At 44.2% G+C, this 27,498-nt stretch overlaps 1 protein-coding gene across 1 annotated transcript in view; it reads left to right on the top strand.

Moving 5' to 3' along the window:
* Nucleotides 1-27,498, top strand: part of DENND1A (DENN domain containing 1A) — a gene marked incomplete at its 5' end in the record, with an annotated part of 81,128 nt that overhangs the window by 16,759 nt on the left and 36,871 nt on the right. Inside the window, 2 exons of the mRNA XM_027885905.1 lie at nt 7,038-7,139; nt 12,706-12,831. Of these exons, the coding sequence (XP_027741706.1) occupies nt 7,038-7,139; nt 12,706-12,831 (228 nt within the window). The remainder of the gene's footprint in view (nt 1-7,037; nt 7,140-12,705; nt 12,832-27,498) is intronic.

The raw sequence follows: 27,498 nt of genomic DNA, 5'->3' as shown, positions 1-27,498 counted from the left end.
TGCACCCTGGAGCTCTCTGGGTGATGTGTCACTCCTGCCTTGCTCCACAAACCCAGTGCCTCCTCTCTGTGTCTCAGACTGCAGGGCTCTGTGGGCCTTCCAAACTCCATCTGTACAAACTCAGAAAAAGGAGTTGTTCTTGGAGAAGCCAATTTTCATCCGTTTTAGTAACTTGTGAAGAAATCTGTTTAGTACTAAATCCAGTCTGGCTGCTGAATAGCCAGAGATTCTGGAACACAGACACACTTTGGCAAAGTACAGTTATTCCAAGTGCCTTATCAAATAAATGAAATAAATAAACCAGACTGTTTTCTCTGCCGTAACTCTGCTTGTTCCATCAGAAAATAACACCAAACCCCACAGTGGCTATTGAATCTGTCTGTTGGCAAGTGCTGCTGAATTTCTGTGCCCTGGGCAAGGGAAAGGTGATGTTTGGCACACGAGCTGGACAGTTCCTGGGTTATCTCCCTGCCTCTTTCTGATACTCACTGCCTTTGTCCCTTCCCTCACACGTAGATATAAAATTCTGTGGTTTATGTGTCAGAATAACATCGTAGTAGCAACAGCAATTTTTTTCTCATGGTATAGCAGTTTTGTATTTTTAAAAATACATTGTCTTTTCCATATCAAAATAATTTTATAAACTAGAACTACAAACCACTGCCATTATTCAGTATTGCTTTTTCTTTAAATGCTGAAATTTCAGCTAATAGGACTTTGAAGTGTTCTGAATAAACCCAGGTGTCAGGATAAGGGGTTAATTCCCCAGCCCTCCGTTCCAGGTGGGCCCTTTACCTGTGCAGAGCCCCCGGGGGTGACTCCAGGATTGTCTGGGCTCAGGCTCTGCCCCAGCAACTGCCACTGTAGGATTATCCTCGTGGGGTAAATGTTAGTGGCAGCCTGAGCTTGCCCAGGGAGAGCTGTGCTGTGAAGGGGAGAGGGGATTTGGGGTAGAGGAAAAAATGACGTTCTCCCTTTCGTGTTGTTTCTGTGGGTTTTGCTGTCCCAGTGTAGGAATGGGGCCCTGGAGGAAGCAGAAATGTTAGTGATTTTGAAGAAAATACCCCCCTCTCAGCTCAGGGGGGTTTTCCAGGCTGGTTTGTACCCTGAAGTTGGTTTGGAGTTTCCCGTGTTCCACGGGGGCTCTGTGGAAGGAGCAGTTGTTTTAATGGAAAATGACAAATTTTTCTTATGATTAAAATATCAAGCATATCCATTGACTGTTAAATCTAATTTGCTGTGACTGAAATGTTCTCCAGTGAGATAAGATAATCTCCTGTTATAGGTCAGAGGGCTCCGACTGATTTATGGGGGAAAACCTTGGTAGAAAATATAGAGCTGTGTTTTGTGCTCTTATTTTTCAGCTTTTCTATCATCACCTAGTTAGTCATTCTTTATAAGATTTCCATTTAGCAATCCATAAAGTGACTTCAAAGAGGGCTAAAAGTTTATAAGCTGTTGGATAAGCAAGGCTGGAGCTATCACATGAATAATGGAACATGCTTACAGAACTAATTGAATTCATATTAGAGGAAGATAAGTACTTAGCAGTGATAAATAATGAGATAGGAAAATGAAACTCTATCAGAAGAACACACCCCTTTCATAATGTTAGTTTCTCTCTCTGTGCTGTAGGTTATTTTAGTCCTCAAATTCTATTAAATTGACCTTTGTGTTGGAAGTGGTGTCAACCTTGGCTGCAGCCTGTTCCCTTTGGTCAGGGTAAACGATGCTTTCAGCAACTGTTTCTGCAGGAAGGTTATTAGTGGGATGGTGCTGATGGAGGAGGAATGCCCTCGACCTGGGGGACTCCCTGTTGGAATTTGGGCACATGTGGTTTGGATTGACTGTTGGGGATGGTTGTGTTGGGCTGGGAGATGTGGAGCTCTGGCAGCAGAACTGTGCCAGGATCCAGTCACCCTCTCCCTGCCCTATCTGGGGCACAAACCCAACATTTACACTTAGGGATTAGAAGAGCATTTCTTACCCTTTTTTGATAATACTCCAGTCATTCAAGGACTTTTCCTGAGTCTTCAGAATTGCAGTTCCTCCAAGGTTGTCCAAGACAAACGTGTGTGTGAAACTGCCCATCGCATCTCAGAATGATTCCTGACCTTGTTCCTAAGCAAAGAGGACAGCTCTGCACGTCACAAAAGCTGTATGAGCAGGGTTTTGTTTGATTTTAACCTGGTAGCAGTAAAGATGCTCCTGTTAGGAAAGGCGGGTTCCCTGGAGTTGCTGCTGTGTCCCACGTGGTGATCTCAGCTGCTGCTCATCCTCTCTGCCTTTCTGTGGGTGGAAAGCAGGACCCTCTGAGCCCCACACACCTCCCCAGGAGGGACTTTCTGGCACGTTTCCCTGCTCTGGCTCAGGGAGGTGTGAGGATGCTCTGTTTGGGATCCAGTCAGAGCCCAGTTAGTGTGTGTCAGTCTGTCAGTCTGGGCTCAGCCCTGGCCCTGCCACGGGCTCCCCCCTCCTCAGAACACACCCTGAGAATTCACTGACCACTGGGCTCTGCCACTGGTGGTGGTAATTGTTAATTATATTGTTTGATTGGGGTGAGAAGTAGTAATTGGTTTTTTCCATCCATTTATACTTAGTAAATCAATGCCTTTCTACCAGTGAGTGAGGAAGTGCAGCTTTTCCACAGGGTTTAAATGAAGGGGTTATGGATACACTTAAATCCAGGCCTTAGAACCCCAAATGCAGTTTGGCCACTCACAAATATCACCAGTATTGCTGTGCATGGTTTCAGGAATATTGATAAAAATGCATTTTAAAATGTGGCAGATGACTTGTGGAGTTATCCTTTATCCAGTTATTGGACAAACGGAAATAAGAGCCGTGTTTCGAGAGGAGCTGCAGGGGGGCACGTTGGAGGGTCGTGTTCAGGAAAGCCAAGCCCTGCAGCTCCAGGCAGAGGGAAGGGTTTGTGTGTGCAGCTCCAGGGTTTGTGTGTGCAGCTCCAGGGTTTGTGTGTGCAGCTCCAGGCAGAGGGAAGGGTCTGGGTGTGCAGCAGAGCTGGGGCAGCCCCGGTGCTGTTTGTCACTCAGCTGGCAGCAGCTGCTGGTGATGAGGATCTGGGAATCACCTGTGCGGGCTCGGGGTGCCCGGGCGGAAGGTGGGAGATGGGCAGGGGGCTGGGAGCCCACCTGCTGTGCCCGGATCAAAGGGCCCCGGGGTCAGGGGGCACATCCCCTCACCCAGAGCTGTCTGCTGAATAGCCATTTCAGGTTGTAAATCTGAGCGGGGTTTCATTAAGTCCTTCTGGCTGCTGTTGGGGCATGAAATAATAAAATTTTATATCCGCTGCATTTCCTGCTTCTGGCAGCCAGGTTGACACTCTGCTGTCTGCAGCGTTGGGGTGTTTTCCGTAGGAAAATACATGGAAACTATTAACTGAGGACAGGCAAGTCATTAAGCAAATGGGCTTTAGACTTCTTCTGAATCGTACAATAACTTCGGATCTAGTGCACAAGCAAGCTAGAATGTTAGTTTTGGTTAACAGTGTTGCCTTTCCAAAAGAATTGTTACCTCTTTACTGTTACAACATTCTTTAATGTGTTGATCACTTTTGTATCTGGTTATGAAGCTTCATGATCAACTTGGTTTATGTTTTGGCTCCAGTTTAGCCATGAAGTGACCCAAACCTGTTTTTTGAGCGGAGGAGGGTAGTGGTGGTGGTGTTTGGGTGTTGTGGGGTTTTTGGGTTTGTGTTGGTTTTTTTTAAATCGAACTATTCAATAAAATTGTTCACCTGAAAGAAGTTTAGCTGGGGATTTTTTATGGTAGAAAATGCAAAACCTGCCAACTGCAGCCAGTGATGATAAAATAACATTTAGTGCAAACTGGTGTTGGTATTACTGATGAATATTGCTTGTAGCATGTGATGGGAGTGAGACAGAGGAGCACCCCTTAATACTTCTATTCAATATAGTTTCTCTGGTTTTGTGAACTTTCACATAAAACATTTAAATGACTTCAAGTGTTTGGCTGCTGGGAGCGGGACAGGCGCCCTGACTGCGCTTATTTACGGACCTGGTGTTTAAGGCCCCCTGGAGTTTGTTTGAAAAGTTAAGAGATTTTCACAGTAAAGGTGCCATTTCTGAAATTTAAAGTGCTCTTTTCACCAGGAGATAAGTTCTCTCTGATTAAGTCAGTAATTCTTACTAAGCCATGTTTATAGAGGCCATAAACAATGGGTTCAGTGTGCTTGTTAAACCAGCTTTCCATACCTCTCCACTCTTTTAAAAAGGGACATTTAAAATAAAAGGCAGGTGTAGATGTTAGTTTGATTTAGATGGATTTTAGATGATTAATTATGGCTACAAGTAATTGGGCAGGGATGGTTAAGAGAGGTTTGCAGGAGTGAGATGTGATGCCCATTTTCACTGAATCTCTCCTTTTGACTCAGCACATCCCTGCTCTGTAGCAAAGTGAGAGTAGGAGACTGGAGTGGTCACGTTTCCTCTTGGTCTTTGCTTTTCCACATTTTTTTTCAGCAGAATATGAACATACTGAGCACAGTGCAGTCTGCTGAACAGGTATCACTTTACTTGTAAAATTGTGTTTAGCTATCCAGGAAGCTGTGGAATACGGATGGGGCCGTGTGTGGCTTGGGGCTGTCCCTTCCAATTTCCAGAGAGTTATGACGACACACAAACTGTACTTGTGAAAAATGATCTACGTGTTGGTGTGATTCGTGGAGTCCAGTGGGATTTCACATGAGAAATGCAGCTGAAGGATGGGAATTTTTACTCAGATTCCAACCTGAGAGCCAGTGCTGTTATTTCCCTGTCAGTTTTGCCCCACTCAGCCAAAGAAACGTGTGATTATTGGACAAAAGCCCTTATAACTGTCTGAGAATACCTTTATCAAAGGGGATAGTAAAAACAGAGATGATAAAACCAGCTAAGGATTAAGATGGACTGGTCAGTCTGCATTTGTCTAGGATGAGCCACGATCAAAAAATCGTATGTTTTCGAATGCGTTGCAAGACAGATGCTATTAATCAAGTTAGTCTCTGGTGTTTTATTAAATCTGAGGGTTTGTCTCAAGGGAAATCCACTGCCTTAGTACAAATATTGAGGAGTTCTGAAGTAAGGCTGAGCTGTTTGTGGTGCAGAGGTGCAGCAGAGCAGAGTTTAACATGTATTCCTTTCAGGTACAGTTATTTCTGGGCCCTGTGGGGATGATGTGGGAGCAGCACGAGCAGCATCCCCCTGAGCTGTGCTCCCTGGCTGATCCCCACACGTCACAGGCCTGTTCTGTGCTCCAGAAAACCCCAAATTCAGCTGAAGGGAAGGTGCAGACTCCTCACCAGAGTTACAACCCCCCCAGCACGTTCCCCACGCGTGTGCTGCTGCTGGGGCAGCAATCAGGAGAAGGTTTGAATTCCTCCTGTCTTGTCCTGCCCAGCACTCGAGTTTGACAAGCTTCTGGCTTTGGTTAAGCACTTTGCAAGGCCTTTTTGTTGGAGGTTTTTAGACTCCTCTGAGTATAAGTGAGATTTTTAATTTTCTGAAGCAGGAAGGAGCAAATCAGTTTGTCTGGTGCTTCCGGACTCCTAGAAGGAGCAAGGCTCCTGGATTGCTTTAGAGTTTATCAGATGCAGCCAACGGAGTGACCTTTGGTTCCTGAAAGGCAGAGTGCCTGGTTTGTCGTGCAGTACTGCTGCCTTTTATATGGAAAACATTAAATGTAATATTCTTCTATTTAAGCTGAAGAAATGTCTCGTGAAGACCTGAACTTAAATGTCTACAAAGTGGGTTTTATGGTGGTGGTTTTTTTTTTTCAGCCCTAAGTACACAGCAGTTTGCTTTATAGACAGAGGACTGAGCCTTGAAAACTGAGGGTAATTATTTAGCTGCCTAAGGCTCAACTTCGCCATTGTTTTAGGACTTTAGTTCCTTTCTTTTAAGGGAAACAATTCCCCCCACCCCACAAAACCTTAATTAAAAATTGAGTATGTTTTTGTTCACTTTCCTCCTCAGTAACTTGCATTTGGTTGTGTGTGTAGGTATGTAGGTACTTAAACATTTATTTACAGTGTCACTGGGAAATTGCCTCAATTACCATGTTCTGTAATTCTACTTTGTCTGATTTTGAATTTTCAAAACTTTATTTGAAGAGACCTTAAACCTGTGGACTCAGTCAGTTAAAAAAACAGACACAATTCTCCTGTTAGTGGAAGTGTTAAGTATTTAAATGCTGCTCTGTTTGGTATCAGTGATTCTTTTACAGTTGTTTAAGCAGGGAAATCAAGTCTGACAGAGTTTAAATTTGCTCAGATCACCGGTATCTTTAGACACTCAGTTATAGGCATTAATGAGCCTTCTTTTGAGAAGTGGGCTCCGCTTTTCTCTTCTGTGTCCACGGACTGTTACAGATGATGTTAGCCCTCAAACTAGATTAGAAACTTTTCTTTCCCTCAGTTCATGGGAACGGGAGAAAAAGTTCAGACTCTCTGAGCAGGATATGGTGGAATTAATTAACCTCTGATGGTGTCCAGTTTACTCAAATGCAGTTGTAAACTTGTCTCTACTGGAGTTCTAAAATTCAACCTGGAATTTGGAAACCACTACCCATCCCTGACTTACTGCAACTCTTAACTCCTAGAAAAGACATTCCTTATTGTTATTTAAATGAATTTTGAAATATGAAAAGATTTGCTTGCAATCCTGACTCAGCTGGAGGCTGCCAAATGTGCAAACAGGACACCAGAATTAAGGCAAACATTAGTAGGGGTGCTTGAAATAAATCTTTGCTCGAATAACCACAGACTCTCTGGTTTGAAATATTTCAGTGTTCATGATGTTAAGGAACTCCCCTCTGCCAACTGAAGGTTAATTTTTCAGCATCGTAAAATGAATAAATAAAACAAATGATGGCAAAGTCAGGAATGTTGGTTGTTTTTAAAATGCTTGGTTCTGTAATTCCATGATGTTCTGCCACCACTTATGTCCTCTGTGCATCAAATGTAACCAGCTCCTCGTATTTACATTGTCCTCCCCTTCCCTGGCTTTGCTCCCCTGCAGAAAGTCCGAAGCATGGCCCTGGAGGACGTGGTGATTCTGAACGTGGACACCAACACGCTGGAAACGCCTTTCGATGACCTTCAGAGCCTCCCCAATGACGTGGTAGGTGTGGAGAGATGGATCCCAACTGCTGCTCCTCGGGGCTGTCCCTGAGTGCTCAGCAATGTTTCAACATTTGCAGACACTCTTTGAAGCCTCCTAATGAAAATGAGCCAGTGCTCGTGGGAGCTGGGAGTGCTGCACTGGTAGATAAGTTTTGTTTCCAAATGAAATTGGATGGGCTTGTTCCTGGGACTGCTTCCAGGTGAGCGTTTTAGATCCTGGGATATGATGGGGAATGGATTCCTACATAGTCCCTTCAGGCACTGATAGAATTCAGAATTTATTTGCTTTCTCATTCTTGCTTTTTCTTGGTAAATTATTTACTTTCCTTAATAACTTGATAGAAATGTTGCATCTTTCCCTTTAATGGGATGTTTCCCTTTGATGGGACACAAAGACATCCTGCTTGCCTCTGGAATCATCCCCACTAAAGAAGCCAAAGGGAAAAAAAAGCAGAGAAGTGTCTGAGAGTGGAAGAAACTGTTTCCAGGGCAGAGGGTGAATGTTTAGGAGAACATGGCAGGGAAAATCTGGATTTCTTTTGTTCCATGAAGATATTGTGCTGACAGGGAGAGCTGAACCTTTTTATGTGCAGTTGGGAAAGAAGAGTGGTACACAGGGAGCTCAGTCTAAGCTGGTGTGTGTGAGGAGGAGCTGCAGGGATGGTGAATGGGCAGTGCCTCCTGCAGTGACCCCCAGCATTCCCCTGGGATCTGGATCCATCCTGCCAGAGCAGGGAGCTGGGGAGGAAGGGAAAGGGCCATCTTGATTGGGAGCAATTTGGCTTTAACCAAGCATTCAGTCTATAAAAGTTGCTTCCACGAATTTTTCTGGCTTTATATAGTTTTTCATTTTGATTTCACTCCCAGCATCCAAATCTGCCAGCTGGTCACCGCTCGTGCCATTATCCACAACCCGGGGATGACAGACCTGTAAATTTCATGGAATTATGTAAGAAATGTCTGGGTACAGTGAGCATGGGGCCTCAAACATGTATATGATTTGTCAACAATCAAGTATTATATTAGATTTTATGAGGCTTCATTAAAGGGGCTGTTGTGGGCGCACTGTAGAACATCAGAAGAGACTCCTGCAATAAACACAGAACTTCAAGCTTTGGAATGTAATAAATTTTAAGAGACTTCCTTCCTTTCATTATTTACTTTTACTTCACTTTTATAACAGTAGAGAGTTGTGTTTTATTAGTTCAAATTTCTTGATTCAGTTTTCCACAGGTCTCTTTAAAAGCTGCATTTTATCTGGGAGGATGTTTAGAGCAGAGCAGAGGAAGTGCTGCCAGCAAATTCAATTAACTGGCAGGGCTCACCAGTAGCGTACGTGGGGTAGTTTTTTTCCCCAAGTGCTCTATAAATACAGCTGGGATTAATATTTTTCCCCACAAAGCTTTAACTCGGGTCGTGGTGCGCGGTGTAATTAATGTTTGGGACGGGGGTTCCTGTCGGCTCTGGCTCTCTGCATTGTCCCAGGTACCTGGATGGGGCAGTTTTCCCCTCCAGGTCTCTCCCTTCACACTGTTCCAGAGTTGGCTTTGACCACTAGAGAGCAGCTGCTCTGCTGTGCAAGAATTGAATTTCTGTCAGTTCTTTCATGCATCATGTGTTTGGAACTGTAAGTGGATCAAGTTGTTCATCTCAGCAGGGAGACTCTAAAGCCAATCCATTATACTTTTTTTTTTCTTTTTTTTTTTTTTCCCCCTTTTTGCTTCCCTGGGAGGATGGGCAGGTTTTGGGAGCGTGTCTCCCCTCTGCTCTTGGTCTAAGTAGGTGCATTTATGATCTGAGAAGCTAAAAATGTCTTCAGGAGTTTCCTGATCATAAATGCTTGTTATGTCAAACTACTCTGTCAGCTTTGCTACTTAATGTGAACAGTGAGCAATTCATGCACTGCTGAATAGACAAAATTTACTTTGCTAAATTAAATCTATCTATATTCAGCAGTGAGGAAAAACATCTTCTGTGTGATGCATTCACCATCAGGTAATTAATCCAGTGGAAAATTTCTAAAGCTGTTCTTCCTCCCCTCCCTCCTTGATCAGCTTTTTAAACGGAGTGAATGAAGTCCAGTGGTTATTTTAGAGCCTCAGGTAGTGCACTGTGCTTGAGTTTCATGACAGTGATGTTGCTGCCTGAACTGCTGGTTCTTGGGAACCTAGAAGGAGCTATTCTTTAATTCCTAGGATCCAATCAAACATAGGGTCAAACATAGGACAGTTAGCATTTGTGTCAGAGGAGCTGCAGAGCATCGGGGCAGTTCCAGCAGACTCAGATCGAGTTGTTTCTTTGCCCCTCTTACCTCAGCAGTACCTGTTGGCTGTCACTGAACTGGCCAGGAAAACCAAGGTGTTTGTGTGCTATTTGTTACTGATTCACTGTCTGAAACGTGAAAAACTGTCCCCCCTTCACCTCCTGCTTCTGATGTATTGCTGAAAATCTGGCAGCGTGAGAGCACCCCGGGAAGCAACTTTCCTTTTAAAATAGTCATTATTAAAAAAAAAAGAGATTTATTAAGGACTGTGATTACAATAAGTGCATCTGCTGCTGACAAGTCTCCTACTCCACCGTCTGTGTTGCAACGAATGGCAAAGAGGGGGTAGCAATTTATTTCTTTTTTATGCAACCCTTATGGATTTTTCGTGTATTTCCAAATAAGTGTCATCTCTAGTGGTGGCTGCAGCCAGGGCTGCAGGCCAGGCTGGCTCTGTGGGTGTGCAGTTGTGGTGGGTGAAGCCCTGGCACGGGCAGGCAGAGTGTGTGCCCCAGGGCAGCTGCAGGGCTGGGGCTGGCAGAGCGGGCACTGCAGTGCCCTGGGGACCTCAGTGCTTCCCTCACCACTCACAGGGAGGAAGCTGCTCTCACTGGTTCCCACTCAGGGAAATGAGCTGCTCCCAGGACAGCCACAAGTACCAAACCACAGCTCTGCAGCCAAACCATCTTCCTAAAGGTGACTCTGTTTTTATTCCTTACGCCGTGTTTGCGGCTGAGGGTTTCTTGCTTTATTCATGTTGACAACTGAAAAGCCTCGGACCTAATTAAAAGAATTTCCACTAGCACCTTTACTGAACCATTTCATTCTGCTGCATTGCACAGATTGCATTCTGAAACATGGTGAGAGTTGAAATCGGACCTTTAAACCTCAACTGCCAGAAGTATAAAAATCTTTAAAAACACTCTCAGGGTAGACTGCATGTATATGTGTCTGTTTGGCTAGAAATAATCCTCGTTTTCAGTGGTCACAGTCTCTTAGGTTTTTTTAAGTATGACTGCCTCTTTTGGCAGGAAACAACCCTAATTCTGCTCATATCGTCTTCTTTGAGTTAGGAACTAATTTATTCCATAGAAAGTATGAGGGGGTTTTTTTGTTACTTTTTAGTCTCTTTAAACATGTTGTTAACATTTTTTTTTGTTGTTAAAAAACTACGGCATACCTATTGCAGTAATCCTGGATATATATAAAACAGACATGCTACAGTGTTCAAGGAATTATCAAAATACCTGTCAATATTCTACTTCTGCACCAACCAGGGGAGCTGAAGCGCAGAAAGGCTGTGACCAGCCCTCTGAACTTCTGCTTTGTTTAAAATGAAGCCTTTTCCTTCTATATAGACAGCAAGTTCTGCATCTTCACAATAATGTTTAAAGAAAGCCCTTTATAACAGTGTTTGAGATGGATTTAAAAGTTGCTCAGAGCTCTGGACATTTTACTGCACTTTTAAGAACTACCTTTAAATGGTTTTACATAAGTTGGTATGGGAAATAAATGCATATTTCATCCCTAAAAGTTCAGACCCCTTCGAGCATGAAATGTGCTGTTCAGGTTTGAAAATCTGGTGAAGCTTTTACATTGAGAGAATTACAGAGCTCCTTGAGGGGCATTATTTCAGTGAATAGGACTGAGCTTATTTTATGGGTATGAGATTAAATCTGGTATCATGTGTTGTGTTAATGTGGGTTTGTGGGCTCACTAATGCATGGATCACTGGCATAAGCCACAGCACTCCGATTTATAAACAGTGCTGGACACGCTCTTGGTTATTTCTGTTACACTAAATAACTGTAATGAAATGCCTCCTACAGCAGAATCCGCAGAATATTTAAAAGGAAACGTTTTTGCAACTGTTTTGGCAAACACAAGTGCAAAGATAACATCCAGTTCTGAGAGGAAAAGCAAGCGGTGCCCAGCATGGATTCAATATTTCACACCAGTGGAGCAAGATGAGGAGTCACTCACCCTCCCCAGACCCAGGACACGCAGGAGCACTGAGGAGTGTGCTTCCAGGAGGGGTGTGCTCCCAGGAGGGGTGTGCTCCCAGGAGGGGTGTGCTCCCAGGAGGGGTGTGCTTCCAGGAGGGGTGTGCTCCCAGGAGGGGTGTGCTCCCAGGAGGGGTGTGCTCCCAGGAGGGGTGTGCATCCAGGAGGGGTGTGCTTCCAGGAGGGGTGTGCTTCCAGGAGGGATGCGACTGCAGCCGGTTCTGCAGGGCTGTGGGGGCCAGGAGGGGCCATGAGGGGCCCATGAAGGGCCCTGAGGTGCTGTGAGGGTCTGTGAGGGTCTGTGAGGGGCCGTGAGGGGCCGTGAGGGGCCGTGAGGGTCTGTGAGGGGCCGTGAGGGGCCGTGAGGGGCCATGAACGGCTCTGAGGGACGGCTGAGGCAGGCACAGCTCAGCCCTGGACAAACTGCTTCAAAACCATCTGAAAACAGGCAGAACAGCCCATGGCAGGGTGAGGAAGAGTGTGAGGGAGAAGGAGTGTCCGGGAGCAGCTCTTGGGACCGGTGTGGGCAGAGGGGAGGCGGGAGCAAGGCGGGGAGCTGAGCTGGGAAAAGGCGGCGATGGAAGGTGTCTAAAGTTTCTTTGTTTCTTGCTATCTGGCTGTATATTAATTGGCAATAAATTAAATTAATTTTCCTAATTCGACCTCTTTGCTCATGGGTCTGTATGTCCCTGCCTGAGCCCACAAGTGTGCTGTGTGTGTTTGCTCCCCGAGTGCTGCTGAGGGGTGGTGGGGGAACCCCCCAGCCTCAAATACAGCTCTCACAGGGTTATTGCCTATCAAGTCTGTGATATACAAGAGAATACAGCCTTAAAAAAACCTTGGATTTGTGGCAAACAAATTTTTCAGACCTCCTGAATTTGATCTTAGGTGATGGATGGCCCAGCTATGCAGAGCAGTTTCTCTTATTAATCTGATGTTTGACTTAATTTATCTGTAATTCTTTCCTGGATTCTAATTAAGAATGACACAGAACTTCATGGACTACCTTTAAAACAGTACTGAACAGCATGTTAACAGTGGATTTTAAGTAGGAGGGAAGGTTCAATGAAGCTTTTATTGTCCTATTGGTTTCTGAATAGAATCCAATTGTATCTTGGAGAGGCAAAACAGCTTGAAAAGTAATGCTTTTAGAACTGAAAAATTCAACTCTGAATTCACAATGTGGCCTTTTGTCATAACTGCTGCTGTGGTTAGCACGTTTTTCATTTAGCTGTGCCCCAATGTGTTACGCTTTGTTTGTGACAGGAGAGTGATCTAGACCTGCTGTGTGATTTCAGGTTTCTGCACTGAAGAACAGATTGAAGAAAGTCTCTACAACCACTGGAGATGGTGTGGCAAGAGCGTTTCTAAAAGCGCAAGCAGCTTTCTTCGGGAGCTACAGAAACGCCCTGAAAATTGAACCTGTAAGTAGGCAATTAGTAGGAATAAGATGTAAATCTGCAGCTGTGGTGGAGGAAAGAACCTAACAATTTGAAGTGTAGCATAACCTGCTTTTACCAAGGTCAGCATGGTGGCTCTTTGGCTGACTAGTACAGAAAACAGTGTTCAAGTCTCCAAAATGAAAGAGCTGCAACGAGCACGATCCTTCACGCGGGGAGAAACCTGCTCATGGAACGGTGTGGGTGTTGTTTGGTTTTTTCACTTTTTTGGTACTTGATCGTGGTTTTTGTTGCTTCTGGTGAGCCACCTGTCCCTGGGTTACTGCAGGTATCTTCATGGACCTCAGTGCAACGCAGTCCTGCCAAATTAATGTATTTCCACACGTTGTGTGACACTCTGGTTTTGGTACCGTGTCCTTTTAAAGTGTGTGCATTTGCTGATAGACAGGGACAGGGTGAACGGTGTGAGGAACATCCGTGTGTAATTCATGAGATATGTCCCAGAAATAAGGAGGATGAAATGTCCTAACTGCAGAGTGATCCCCAGAATATTTCCAGAATGTTCTGTGTTCCTCTTTCTGAAGCAGGGCAAGCACACACGTGCGAGTCCAATGCAGTGGTAAATCCCAGTTCATGGCCCACTTTGAACTGCTGTTGTTTAGACCTGTAGCTGCTTAACAAGCTCTCTGTAGAGGACAAAATAGCCTTTTGTCTTAATACCTCCTTTTCTCAGCATCAAGCATTTGGAGGCCAAAAGCCGGACAACAAGCTGGAAAATAGTGTTTCTTGAGGATGTTTCAGTAACTGAAGTGTCTTCAGCCGCCACATAAGCATCATATCAACAATTCCTATTCAGGGTTCAAAAATGAACTTCCGAGTGCCTCCCACATCTTACGGGGGAATCAGGACCAATAAATTGTATTGACTCGTGTGTGCATGTCTGGGTGTAAGGACCAGGCTCAGGTGAAATCAGGGAGTGTTTCAGCTGGGGCCATGTGAGAACAGCCCTGCAGCCAGCCAGGCACTCTGGCCCAGCGCCTCCCTCATCCCTGCCGGAGACACCGCCTGCCCTCCATCCCCTGCTCCGCCCGCCGGTTGCCAGGCAACTCTGGGAATACTGGTGCGTGCTTTGCCTGGGTGCGTGTGTGAGATTTAACTAGTTAGGGGGTTTATGAAGGAAAAATAAAAATTTAAATTGCTGTTCTGGAAATACCATCTGGTATTTTGAAGGCTGAACGCGAAGGATGAGCATTTGAGATGAGCTGACGGTGGCACATCCCTAGAAAGTACAACTTGGAGGGACAGCTAACCTGAGGTTTGGTTTCCTTGTCATTCCATCCGAGAAAACCTGTAAACATAGAAATATGTCATAAAATCCAGTTTAGTAATTGGGAAGTGGAAATTTTCAGGGATTTCTTTCCTAAGTCCTTCTGTATATCAAAAATTTAGTTTCTGATTATACCTTTCAATATTACATTTAGATAAAGAAAATCTGCAAGTGTTTCGTGTTCATGTGTCACCTTCACGTGGGGTAAATAGGAGGCATAAGCAATACCAAATATGATGTGGTCCTTTGCATTTCATGGCCTGTAACCCAAGGAATCTGACTGTTCATTTAAAATCATCGATAATTAGGAAATAAATTCAAAGAAGCAGCACCTTTTCCTCCTTTCATAAGACAGTTTAATTTCATAGGCCGTCTCACTGGTGTGAGCTGACTTTTTGGGATAAATGGTGTGAATTGATTTTTCATTATTCAGTGTAGGCCCAGAACGTGTCACAGAGCAGACTTTAAATTCCCATTATTATACTTGAGCATAGTAAGAGCTCTTGTTCTGTTCAGAGGCTTTTATTGCAGAGGTGGAAGGTTGTGTAATGTACGTGAACACCAGAACCCTGACAAGAAGTTTCTGTTGCCATGAACTTTCTGAGGCCTTTGGTAACCAGAAATTGTGGGGGAAAACATATCTAGGTAATACAATTTGCAAGTCTAATACTAAGGTTTACTTGACAAAATAACTGACTCAGTGCTGTTCCCTGCTGTGTTTGCTGCAGTTGCATTAAGCTGGATGCACAGAGGAGTCAGGAGTGTTAGGAGTGATGTGTGTGCAGTCACCACACACCTCTGCTGATCAGGACAGCTGAATCCAGCAGCAATGGGGTGTTTTCTGGGCTCTGTTGAGGCTGTATTGATCTTCCTGGGTATGACTTCAATTTCTACCAGTGACACCAACGTGGGCATTTTGTTCCCTTGAGTGGCTTTTTCCAAATTCCCATTTTGCCATTGTCCAAACCCCCGATTCCCACAGCAGGTCCCCTCAGAGCTGTGTGGAGGGGTTTGCAGCACTGAGCCGGTGGGTGATGTTGGGAAGGCATGCTCGGAGCTGTGGCCGTGCACTTTCTTCTGCTGACACCTAGTGGTTCCTCACATTCCATTCGGGTTCCTTCCCGGGGTTTGTGAGGGAACAACCCCTCACACCTGGCAGTAAAGGTGAGCTCCAGGTGCAGCTGCCCCAGAGCAGGGGCTGTGGGGGGTGTGTCGGTGGTGCTGGTGCAGCCCCAGTGCACTCGAGAGCAAACAGAAACTCTCAGGGGCAGGGTCGGTGTACTTTTCCGCTTGCACCCTTGTCCTGTGCTTCCTTTGTGGAGTACTTGCTGATTTGTGACTGGCCTATCCTAATATGAAACTGCTTATTGAATCTCCAGCTTTCACACTGCTTTGGCTGAGCTATGGTGTGTATGTCTTGGTGCTGCCTTCGTTCTGTTGTCCTCCCCAAGCCTGATCATTTAGAGCTGGATTTTAAATAGAGGAGACAATGTACTACCATTTGTCCTAATTGTAACTTTGCTACGAATTTACTCTGAATATGATGCAATTTGAGCAATGAAGCCATTACAAATAAGAGGAAATCTTCTTTTGCAATATAACATTGAATTCAACCTCAGGAAATAATTAATGCATTAATCATTTTATATCAATCTCTTGAATGGAGCACAATAAATTCCTTCAGCAATTCCAGATCCATGAGATCAGAGTGGGACAGAAGTCAGAAAAGTAGATGGTATTTGGTGCAGAGTGGAAAAGCAAATGCCAGATGAGTCTAAAAGGACATTTTGTTGGAATATGTGTGCAGTAACATAAAGTGCATGCTACATACTGGTGCATAATTCATTTTGCAAAGGCTTTGTGGCATTCAGTGCTTTATCTACTATGAAGTATGATTGTTGCCATGGTGAATTATTTTTTTAAGTTATTCAGTGGAAGAGTAAATAGTTGTTTCCAACTCCCAGTAATTGCCACATTTCAGCCCCTTCCTCTCCATAACCATCTTCTGCATAGGTTTTTTTCCCCTGCACGTATATTTTAAAGGCATACACTGTAGATTCTTCCCTGTCACCAGAGCTGTGTCAATAGGTCAGAGCTTTAGGAATGTTTGTCTACCTATAGAAAATATGAGAAAGGTGATCGATCCCTAATGCTTAAATAACTTGTGCACAGAGCTGTTAAAATTAACCCTGAGCTGTCGGGCAAACAGTGAGCAGAGGCTTATTAATAGAACTTGTTTTACTTGCACTTTTGTTGTGTTCCTTTTAAAGTGTTGATGCAGAGCATTAGGAATTTTCTGCCACCCGTCTTTGCTGTTCTCCTGTTCGTGTGGTGTGAGCTCTCACATCCGAGAGACAGTCTAGGAGTGCCTAAATGACAGTCATTTCTAAGTCTCATCCTGATGACTTTGCTAACAGATTGGAGTAGACAATGAGAGTGGCACTGACAGTGTGTAAAACCTGATGTTTCTGTGATAAAAATGGAGATAAAGTGAATTTTTGTATATTCTGGAACCGAAACGTGAGGCTTTATTCCCCTCTGACGATTCTGTGTTTTGTGGCATTTTGAAGACCCAAGTTTTTGACAACCTCCCTTAGAAGTCACCTGTAACTATTGTTATGTTTCCCCATCTATGGGAAGTGCTCTAGGAGCCATACTAACCCGAATTCAGTCACTGACTGGAAAAGATTTAGTGGGGAAAGACAGTTTTGTTTGTTTTCTGTGTGGTGTTTGTTTTCATTTCAATCCTCTTGCTGTTTCCTCTCTGAGCCTTATTGTTGCTATAGACAAGTTTCTGCTTTTGCTGTTTTAAACCTTAAAAATGCTCTTTTTCTAACAAGCATTTACTGTTCTTCAAAATGCATTTATTATTCTACATCTAAGTCTGTTGAGATATACATATGTTAATGAAACTGAAAAGGCACTCTCTTTAATCTCTTCTAGCAGTCTGGTATGTAGTAAATAGAATTGTTTTGTAATTTCCAAACTGTTATAAGATGCTGTGTTCTCTAATTTTGTGTGCCACGCTGAGGGGAGGGGGGAACCCAAGATTCTGGGGGAAAGGTAATGAAAAGCAATATTTGAGAAAGTAAACGTGACCCTCTGGTGAACGGGGCATTTCTGCCATGCAAGGTGCACTCAAACTTCCCTGCCCATCATATGTACCACAGTAAAAACCCACCAAAACCCTCAACAAACCAAAAAAGGAAACACCCCCCAAATCCATGGTGGGAATGGCTTTGTGCTTGGCTCGAGGAACGCGGCCCAGGGTCTGGGGTGGGAGCTCTGCACGCTGTGGGGCACTGGCAGCAGCAGCAGCTGGCACGTGCTGGTTGGCACTGGTGTCAGCTCTGAGGGCTCACCTGCTCCTGCTGAGGTTTTAGGGCTCTCTCAGTTTGTGGCCCCTGTGACGGGGCTGAGGAGAAGTGTCTTGGGTTTGGCTGTGTAACTTTGCAGCCCCTGCAGCAGTTGCGTGTTCAGCCTGGATCGGTCACTCTGCATCCTCGGCGGTGCTGCAGAATGAAAGGAGCTTTGTTCCAAAGCCTCTAAATCTCCCTATTACCCGGGCAGGCTGAGCAGTCAGGAGCAGTGCGTGGTACTCAGCTTTGCTCTGCGAGGATTTGGATATTCAATTATTCGTCTGTGCCTATCGCACCTGGTTTGGGGGTTTGTTTGCTGTTTTATGCACTTGTTTTTGTTTCTCCTCAATTTGTTTCAAGCATTTGGTTGTTTGTTTTAGCCTTGCTTGTGTTTTTATCGCCCTGTCTCCCCATCCTTTGGTTGTAATTGAGGGAGCACAGCCTCGGTGAGCAGTGAAGCACCGTGCAAATGCCTCGGTGCAGGAGAACTTGGAGATATTTCCTGAACTAATAAAGCGCAGGGGACTTGGAGGGGAACAACAAGGCACATAAACAAACACCGAGCAGAAAATAACATCAGCCTTGAATTCGGCGGCTGTGTAAGGCACTCGGTGACTGTGTGTTTTTTAAATGAGCTGTTGTATCTGGTATTAGAAAAAAAACCACCAGACAACACACACACACAGCCACTAAAAACCCCACCCAAAAGACCTTTCAGGCAGGTAGGGAAGGAGTGAAATGTACGTTCTCAGCAGTTATGAGCAGCTGTACAACTGAACAGAAAGGATTGCTTCCCCTGACAGAAGATGGTAGAAGCGGCTGTGGTACTGGATTTGTAGAGCAGATTTGTAAAGAAGGCGGCAGGGCCAGAGGCAGAGTGAGCCTCAGCTCCCTGGAGCTGTGCTTCCTTCTGGTGCTGGTCCAGGTGTGCTGCCTGTGCCCAGGATGGCACGAGGGCCCTCCCCTGTGCTGGCTGTGCACAGAACCGGGCACGGGGCTGCACTAACAACGTGGAGTTTGGGACGGGCAGCTCCTCAGTGAAAGGTAAATCCTGGTCATGGCCACAGTGCCATATGGGCACAATCAGTCTGACACTGGGGACCACTTTTTTCTTCTTCCTTCTATTTTTCTTCCTTCCTTCTATTTTGGGGGGCACAAAAAGGTAAACTCAGCAGAGGGCTGATAAACGTGTTGTTCTTTAAAACACACACTACTCCAGTCTGGTAGAACATCACATGAAAACATTCTGTCCTTTCTTATCTTTTTCTAATTTAATTCATTGTTTTCTGTGCCTTTCATTCAGTGAGTAGCAGCTCTGGCAATGACAGATATGCTATTGTGACTGAGATATGCATTTTGTAAGTCATAACTTTACTGGGTATTTAAATAAACTGTGTATGTACAGCGTGCAAGATTTATGCAGAGCACAGCTGGAGGTATTCTGCTCAGAATTCCTATGGTTTAAAACGTCTCTTTCAAGTTTGAAAATGTGTTGTGAAGTAGATACCATTATGATAATTGGAAGTTCAGCTTCTCTGTCTTGCTCTATTATTTTTCTTGAATACAATTAACACATCACACACACTTCACCTGGTCTCTCCTCATTTACCTCTGACACTTCCTTGATATTTATTTAGACACATGTGGTGTCTTTGCTTTGAATTCAATAGTTGGTACATTCACTAGATTTATTTTTTTTAATAAACCTTTTTCTCATTTAGAGATACACAATTAGTGTGCATTGTTAGAGAAAAGTGTACATATTGATGTCAGTTTAAATCTTTTACTTATTTGCTGGATGATCACGACATAAATTGTATGAAGATTGTAGAGAAGACTGTGATTACTCTCAAATCAAAATACCTGCTGAGAAGTTGCAGAAGCAGCTCATTTTATTGTAGTTCTCGTGAGGGAACAGTACAGAGAAGGTATGCACAGAGCTGTCTAGAGAAAAATTTAAAAATATATATGAATAATACATTTAATTTGGAATTGTTGTATTTTCTTTAGGGTAGCATAAAGAAGCAGCACAGATCTCAGTGCTTTGTTTGAATTAAGCTTTATTCTTTCGGACTCGGTGGCAACGCTTTTATTTCTCAAAACAAAAGAAAGACCAAATTCTTAAACTGGGCTTAATAAAATACTATGGGCATAGTTTTTATCTTAAATAATGTATGACACGTCACATTTCAGTGGTCCACAGGGGGGAAGAATATGAAAATACCATTATATGTATATTATTTGTGGAAATTAGGTTTGAAGGTTTTTTTATTTCTTCTTTTTATCATTTTATTTTAGTTTTAGGAACACTCCCAACACTTGGAGATTTAATAAGGAATAAATCCAAAATTTGATCCAAAAAATGCAGCCTAAGCTTGATCCCCCCAATAAGGCAGGCAATTTCTCTGGATTATTTCCACAATTTTAGCTGCACTTTGCCGTGCACTGGGGCTGAGATCTCGTTGAGTTCCTGCTCCTCGTCCCTTCCTGTCATTGCTGTTCCGGAGCATTTTCAGTAATTGTGTTACTGGAGATGTCTGATATTTGGAAATTAGTTTAGTACAGGAAAAAAAGGAAAGGTGTCATCTACCAAATAAGGATTCATTTGCTTTTCCTCAAAATTGGGTTGATCAACTGCGAGCTTTTCAGGGCCAAGACTCCCAGGCTTTCCTGGGAAAGTCTGGAAAACACGGACACACCCGAGTGTGGTGTTGGTTGGGTCCCACAGTCAGGGCCGTGGCCAGAGCCCTTGTCCTGCAGCTGCACCTCTGCCGGGGGGAGAAACCAGCAGAAGAGGCCTTGGAAAAGGAGATTTATTTCCAGTAGTGCTAAAGGAAATCAGGGGTTCCTCTTGAGGTCTCTTTGACTTGGACTTCCAGTTTTCAGAATGCACATTTAAAATTATCTCTAGTAAAACCCCTTGGAAGAGTGTATTTTTTTTTTTAATTTTATTTTATTTAGTGAAATCATTCTGTAATTTAATATTTCAAGTCCTGGCTAAGCTGTAAAGCTTAGGGCTGATAAACAAAGCATCTGAAGCCAAATGGCCCCTTAGCTAACCCCAATTAAAATAAAGATTTCACTGCGCTCTGTCCTGACAGAGAGGGAACATATTGTTGCCTTTAAGGGAGTTTGGTTTAGTTAATGAAAGAATTTATTTCATTTTTTTTTTCAAATACAGAACCTAATTAAATAAGTTTCAACTTGACTTGTAGCTGAGGACATTTTAACTCCTTAAAGGTTACTCTTGTGTCCAAGCGGGGCTCTGTTGTGAATAATCTGTGACGTGGAATTTAGTTTGGTGTTTGGGTCGTAAGGATTCATAGTAGATCTCACCTGACTGTTCTGTGTGTGTCATACACACGAGTTGTTCGTTCCCACAGCATCAAACCTGGTGTTGGCACTGCATTATTTTGACATATCGTGGGGATGCTGCTTTGAGTGTGTCTCCTACCAGATTCTGAAAGGTCCTGTGCGAGTGAAGGTGCCTCAGCTTCGCTCTGGGGACACTTGAAGAGCTGCAGGTGGGATCTGTGCTTTGCTTGCTCCTGCTGCTCAGTGAAAGCAAAAATATATCGAAGGATTATTTGGGTGAAGCTTTCCAAGCAGCAGCTAAAGTCTGCATGTCTAGAACGTTTTATCTTAGAGAGGATTAATGGTGAGAAGGAGAGCAATTTGTAAGAATTACGTGTGTGATTAGTTTGCCTTTAAAGCTCATCTCCCATTTGTCAACCAGGAATTTGTTGCATATTCTCAACTAAGTATATATGACAAATGAAGAACACTTTTATCTAAAGATGCTTCCTTATTACACCTAAGAACATTTTATGTGTAACATTCGGTGCTATTTATATGTAACATTTCGTATGTTACATTTTGTATGTAACTTAGCAAGGAAGTTCACGCTGGAGGTCAAATGTTCAGTCGTGAGAAGTTTGTAAATACTTTCCTCAAAGGTGTCTCTGCAGCTCTGGATCTGTGCTGTTTTGGGGCAGTGGCTCCCAAAGCCCAGGGAGAACTGCTGGACTGATGGAAAATGTAAGAACATACACATGTTGTGCCCCTCATTTGGAATTTTAAGCTGATGCTGGAGCACGTGCTCTCCTCCAAATGTCACTTGTTCTCCTTTACATGTTGAGTAAATTGCAGTCCAGCTCTCTCACAATGAGCAGAGAAGCTTTCTCCAGCAAAGGGCCATTGATTTCCCTTAGTCTGGGTCATTCCCAGGCCTTTTCCCCACTCTGCTTCAGGCCTGTGTGATCGTTTCCTTCAGCTGTGGAGGTAAATGGTAGTCAAAGAATTTCTACCCGTGGGAAGAAATAAAGAATTTTATTTACAGATAAGTAACAAAATATTGAAATTTTTAGGAGGGGCTTGCAGGGGCTTTTTAGTTGAAAAAGAGTGTTCTTTGGTGTGGGTGTGAACATGAATGAAACATGAAGGACTAAATGGTACTGGGGCCCTAAAAATCTGTTGCTTGTTTGGCATATGTTCCAGATCCTGAGGTAACTGAAATGCAGTGCTGTTCTTTTCTCTTCTGTGAATTTCTGTAGATCATTATAATTGTGTTTCAGAAATCTCAATAGTTGCCAAATGTAACCAAAAATAACGCATCACAGGCAGCCAGAGTTCCCGATGTCCTCGCTCTGCCCTACAGCCACGTTTCCCAGCCATTATCTTGTCATAGCTTATTGTGCTCAATTTTAATTAAACCTTAATAGCAATTTTGCAGTCAGAACTGATGGGAAAGTTTTCCAAAGAATATATATATATATCTCTGTATACCCACAGGATATTCCATTATGTGTTTTTCTTGTTTCTTATCTTGCCCAGACTCTGTTCTTTGAAACAGCCTTTGGTGCTGGAGAACATGAGACAGCAAAGGGTGCAGTGGCTTGACTGACAAGGATCAGTTTGCAATCAGGAGTCTCAGCTTCATTTTGCATCGTTCAGGAACATCAGTTCAAACCCTTACATTTGTGATGAGAATCTTGGGGCTTATTTGATTTTCCTTCTGCTTGGTGTGGTATGGTGTTCTGCAGTTAGGTTTCAACATTCAGATGCCCAATCTTCAAATACAGGAAGGACTTTTGCAAGGCTGCATCCTGCAGTCGCTGTGTCTCTGCCTCCAGGGGTGTTGTGTTCACAAACGCTGGGCACAGCTTTTCCTGTTGGGTGGTGGATCATTACTGCTGTATAGGAAGCCCTGTAGAATTAATTGGTTGTCAAATCCCTAAGAAATAGCGGATTAATGTGCTTGACCACAGTGCCCCGTTCAGGAGCTGCCGTTTGCCCCCGTGCCCAGCCTCCCCGTGTACCACAATTACAGATGTGCAGCAGGACATTTAGTGGGTTGCATTTCATTAATACGATTTGAGCAGACAACCCCAGGTTGCTGTCGGGCCGTGCTGACAGCTAATTACTGAAATGAAGGGTGTACATGGCCAAGGAACAATGGAGCACGGCTCAGAACAGGCAAACAGCGCTCACAGGGTGGCATCACTCCTTGGACAGCCTGTCCTGGCTCTGCAGACCAGTGGGACATGCATGGTCGTGGTGGGGAGTTGGACTTTGGGGAAACAAGGGTGGTTACCACTGATGGAGATGTGATACAGTTCTGGTTTGCCCTTCCCTCTGCTAATTCAGACACTTGTGTGTACCTACCCCAGCTGCTGACCACACTTACCCTGCCTGCAGACACGGCCCATTTCCCCCAGAAGATGTCCAGTCTGGTTGTGGAGTGTCAAAGGTAATGGGAATGTCACTCCATTTTGTGGCATTAGTTACAGGAAGGCTCTCCCTGACGCTTTGAAGGAGGATCAGGAGTGGCCCCTCATTGTCTCTTCCAGCATAACAAACCACAGGCAACCAAGTGGGCTTTGCAACAGCAAAGGTTCCAGATAAGCAAGGAGCTGCTGTGTGCAGGGGATCCTGCCAAGCACTCGACCAGGTGATGCTGAGGAGGTTTGTGTTGGTTTGGGGGCGCTTGGAGAGATACCCAGGAGAGGCCTGGTTTGGGTTTGTCTGGCACAAACACCCCTTTGGCACTGAGCACTTGTGTGCTGGTGTCACTGCAGAGCAGGGGAAGCTGAAGCACAGGGTGCTCAGTGCTGGGGAAGGGCTTAGCCAGAGCTTTGTTCAAACCCCTTACCCAGCGGGGTTTGGGTTTTATTATTTATCTGCAGGATTATTAATATAATGTGGTGCTGGCTACAAAGCAGTTTTATCATCCAACTGGCCTGACCTGTGCATTGTAAGATAAGGTGCTAGTTATTGTTGGAGGTGTGTTTTCTGTTGGTGGTAAGAGGAGTCCAGTGTGGCTTATCTGGTGGGTGCATCCATGTCCTGGATTACAGCAAGAGCCAGTGCCACCTCTGAGCAGATCGTGTTATTTGATCTGTCTCCAAGTCCACAGGTAGCAGGGAGATAAAAAGTATTCTATTTATTGTTGAATTTGAACTGAATCTCAACATTTTTGATTCGTATCTGCTGCTTAGTGGGAGGAAATAAAAGGACTAGCAGTTTGCCAGTAAAGTCTGTTCTGCCTGATCAACTCAAACGTTCCCATTGAGGTGCTGCAATAGTTTGCTATTCTTGCAATTCATTTTACAAAACAAGCTCCAGATTGAGCTCTGCTTCCATGTATTCTCTCTCCATGGAAATTATGTCCTTTTTCTCATTTCAAATTAGGTGAGTACAATGAAATCCTTATTTTACATATTTATTAACAAGGCTTTCTTCCCTGTGGTATTGTAAGTACCCTCACTACTTTATGCAAAGAAATTACACTGAGAACTCACAGACCTTCAGGAGATGTGTGTGGTCACTCTTTTCCAAGCATTACTGCTCCTGTCTGTGTAATTCTTCCATTCTTCCATATTCTTCTGTGTTGTTCCACCAACCCTTATTTCCTGCCCTCCCTTTGCAGACGCTGTTGATGGCCCTGATTATTATTATTTTTAATTCTAAAATAAATCACATTATAGGCCTCGTGCCACGTTCTGATCCCATTGGATACCCACAGTTAGAAAATTGATGAGTGAAGAAAGGATGTGACTGTGCTGTCTGGCACGGGGAGGGTTAAGGGAATTTTTAGCCTCCCCAAAAAGTATTTGGTCAGGTACTCAGGTGCTGGAAATTTTCTTAGCAACATCAGTCACCTAGGAACATGATCATCTGCTGTTCTGGGGTAGAGATTACAGGGCTTAATGATTAGCTTCTATAAGCTGCAGCTGATGCCAGACTCTACCCCCTTTACACCTAATTAGCCTCATTAATGAGCTCTTCTGCTCTCCACAGAGAGGGCTTCCTCCTCGGAATAGGAGGCAAAAATACTTCACCCAGGTAGATGTGCTGAAACCTTTAATTATTGCCCACACCTGCAGTTGTGTCTCTGACAGCAAGACTGCTTACCCCAAACTCTGCTTGCTGCAGTGACCACAGGGCAGCGTTAACCCTTGAGCACCTCAACTGCCTTGAAGCTCTGACACTGTTTCTGTAGGGTGGAAAGATAAGCAGGGGAAAATTCAACTCTTAATAGAGTTGGGTGTGTGTGGGGGGGGGTTGTATGTGATGAAAATGTTGCAGAAAGTTTCCGAGTATTTTGTTTAATCCTGAAAACTGGGTTTAAATTGCTATTGAATGTCAAGCATTGCATTAGCAGAACTAAGAACGCTGTTAGGCAAGTTTCACTCTTTAAATGAGCAGCTCCTGCATTTGGGGCAACGTCATTTTGTGCTGCAAAAATGGAAACATGGAAAAATTACTTGCAGTAATCAATGGAGCAGGCAGTAACTGAGCTAATGAAGTGTTCAGGGTGATTCTGAGCTGGAGCAATTATTGGTCAGTGTTTACTACATTCTAGAGTTTAAACTTGTTGAAATTCAGTAACTTGTATTTCATTGTTGCTTAGCTGATTTGGTGCAGTTTGGTCAGCTCTGCTTCCCTTGGAGGTGCTCGTGGCAGGATGCTGAGCTAACGTGAACTGAAGCCTTCGAGCTGAAAAGGGTTTGGAGCAGAAAACACGTGTTTGTGCAGCTGAAAATTATAAAGAAACTGAAAACAGGGTCTCAAAGCTGTGAGGTCACCTCAGTAAGAGACATCATCATTAACAATTCTTATGTGTCAGGATTTGCAGGAATGCACAACTGCCCTCAGCTCCCTCGTCCTTCATTGGGCAAAACCTGTGGGGCAAGTGGGGAAAGGAAGAATCTGATTCTCTTTCCATCCTCACACTGCACGCAGCTTTCTGTTCATGGGTGTGCCAGGGAGGCACTGGGGGCTGGGGCAGATCACAGATCTTGCACTGACTGTTTGGGAGACCCAGCGTTCCCAGGCTCTCAGGGGCAGGGTTGCTATCTTTATTTCTTAAAAGATTTGAATAAAAACTGCAAGGTGTGAGGTGTTGTAGGGGAGAACCTGCTCATCTGTGCCTCTTCCTGACAAAGAGAGAAAAAATGGTCAAAGGAGAGAGAAGAGGTCTCATTCATTTCGAAAGGGAAATGCTTGCCTTTGCTTTTGTCCATCCCTGAGGACCTGCTGGCTCAGCTCTGTCCCAGAAGTGGCTTGGCAGACACAGACCAGACCGATGCTCTAGGACGAGCAGTACGAGACCAGTGTCCCTGCACAGGTCCAGCTGTCCCCAGGAACGGGTGCTGTGGCATGTCAAAGAGTCTGGTGACAGCAGTGACACACTTACAGCCTCACCTGCGTGGTGAACAGCCACAACTAAAGCTTCTCTCAGATTGCTTGAGTGAAGTTAAAACCAGCTTATTCTCCTCCTGCATCTATGTCAGCATCTAAATATTATATTAAAATACTTTGCTCTTGAAGATAGCTGTTTGTTGGTCATGATACATCTTGCACAAAACCATGTTTTCATCATATTAACTTGGGTGAATCATGGAAGCTCCACTGATTTGGGTGAGTTTGGGCTTTTTACATGTATCTAAGAAATCAGAGGAAAGCAAAGTATGAGCATTTGTGATCTTTAGGCATATTGGTCATTCACAAATCTTGGCCAGTGACTCATCACTTTTGCAGAATTTTTTTCTCCTATTTTAACGAAGTAGTTTGGGTTCTGTAGGGTTTTGACAAATGAAGCAAAGCCAGCAGTATGTGCAGATTGTTTTTGCGGGCACACTTTGGTGTTTTGTCGTAGCCTGGAATAACTCCTCCAAGGCAGTGCCCTGTGATTTCTCTGCAGCTCTGTGCTGGCACTCTGCTCCACAATAGCTGAGCAGGAAGGGCCCCTGGCTCTGCAGCTGCTGTGCGTGCGCACAGCGCGGCCTCGCCGCCAGCTCCGCTCGCCGGTGATTGCAGAGCCAGCCTCAAATTACCTCGCCAGCTAATGATAACATTGCATGCGGGCCACAGGGGCTTTTGTGGAATAAATATAAGAGTGGAACAATATCCAGTACACATTATACCAGTAATTTAAAGCATATTCAGGACAAAGAGAGAGTTCCCAGTGCAGGCAGCATCATAGAGATTTGCTGTATCTGATAAAGATTAGGTTTCTCAGCTCATAATACCATACTATTACTTTTCTTTTGTTAGTCTTTCAACACCTACACTCCTGCATTGACACAATATCAAGTAGGAAGAGGAAGAATAGCCTTGTATTTAAGGGACTGAGCAGGGATTAAAGAAATTTCGGTTCTTTTCCCTGGCTCTGCCAGAGACTTTTGTGACCGTGCACAAGTTACTTATTATTTTCATGCCTCTATTCTTGATCTGTGAAATGGTGATTTTTTTTTTTTTTCTCTTTCCCCCAAGCTCTTTCTTGCTGGCTCCTTTGCACTTCATGTGCCAGGCTTGTTGCTCAAGTTCCATCTCCGAGGCTGTAGCAGTTGCTTAGGGATAGGAAGCGCCTGGCTGGTGTAGGGGAGGAAATCAGGGCAGGCAGTGGCTGGAATGAGCCACAGAAACACTTGGAAAGCTGCCTGGCTCCATTACAGTGAAGTACCTTCATTATTGGTGAATGTGAGTGTGTGTCATTTTCCT

The sequence above is a fragment of the Empidonax traillii genome, unplaced genomic scaffold (assembly GCF_003031625.1).
Source record: "Empidonax traillii isolate 1590-97213 ecotype Southwest subspecies unplaced genomic scaffold, ASM303162v1 scaffold174:size915687, whole genome shotgun sequence".
Lineage (NCBI taxonomy): Eukaryota > Metazoa > Chordata > Aves > Passeriformes > Tyrannidae > Empidonax > Empidonax traillii.
This window is presented reverse-complemented; position numbering and strand designations above follow the sequence as displayed.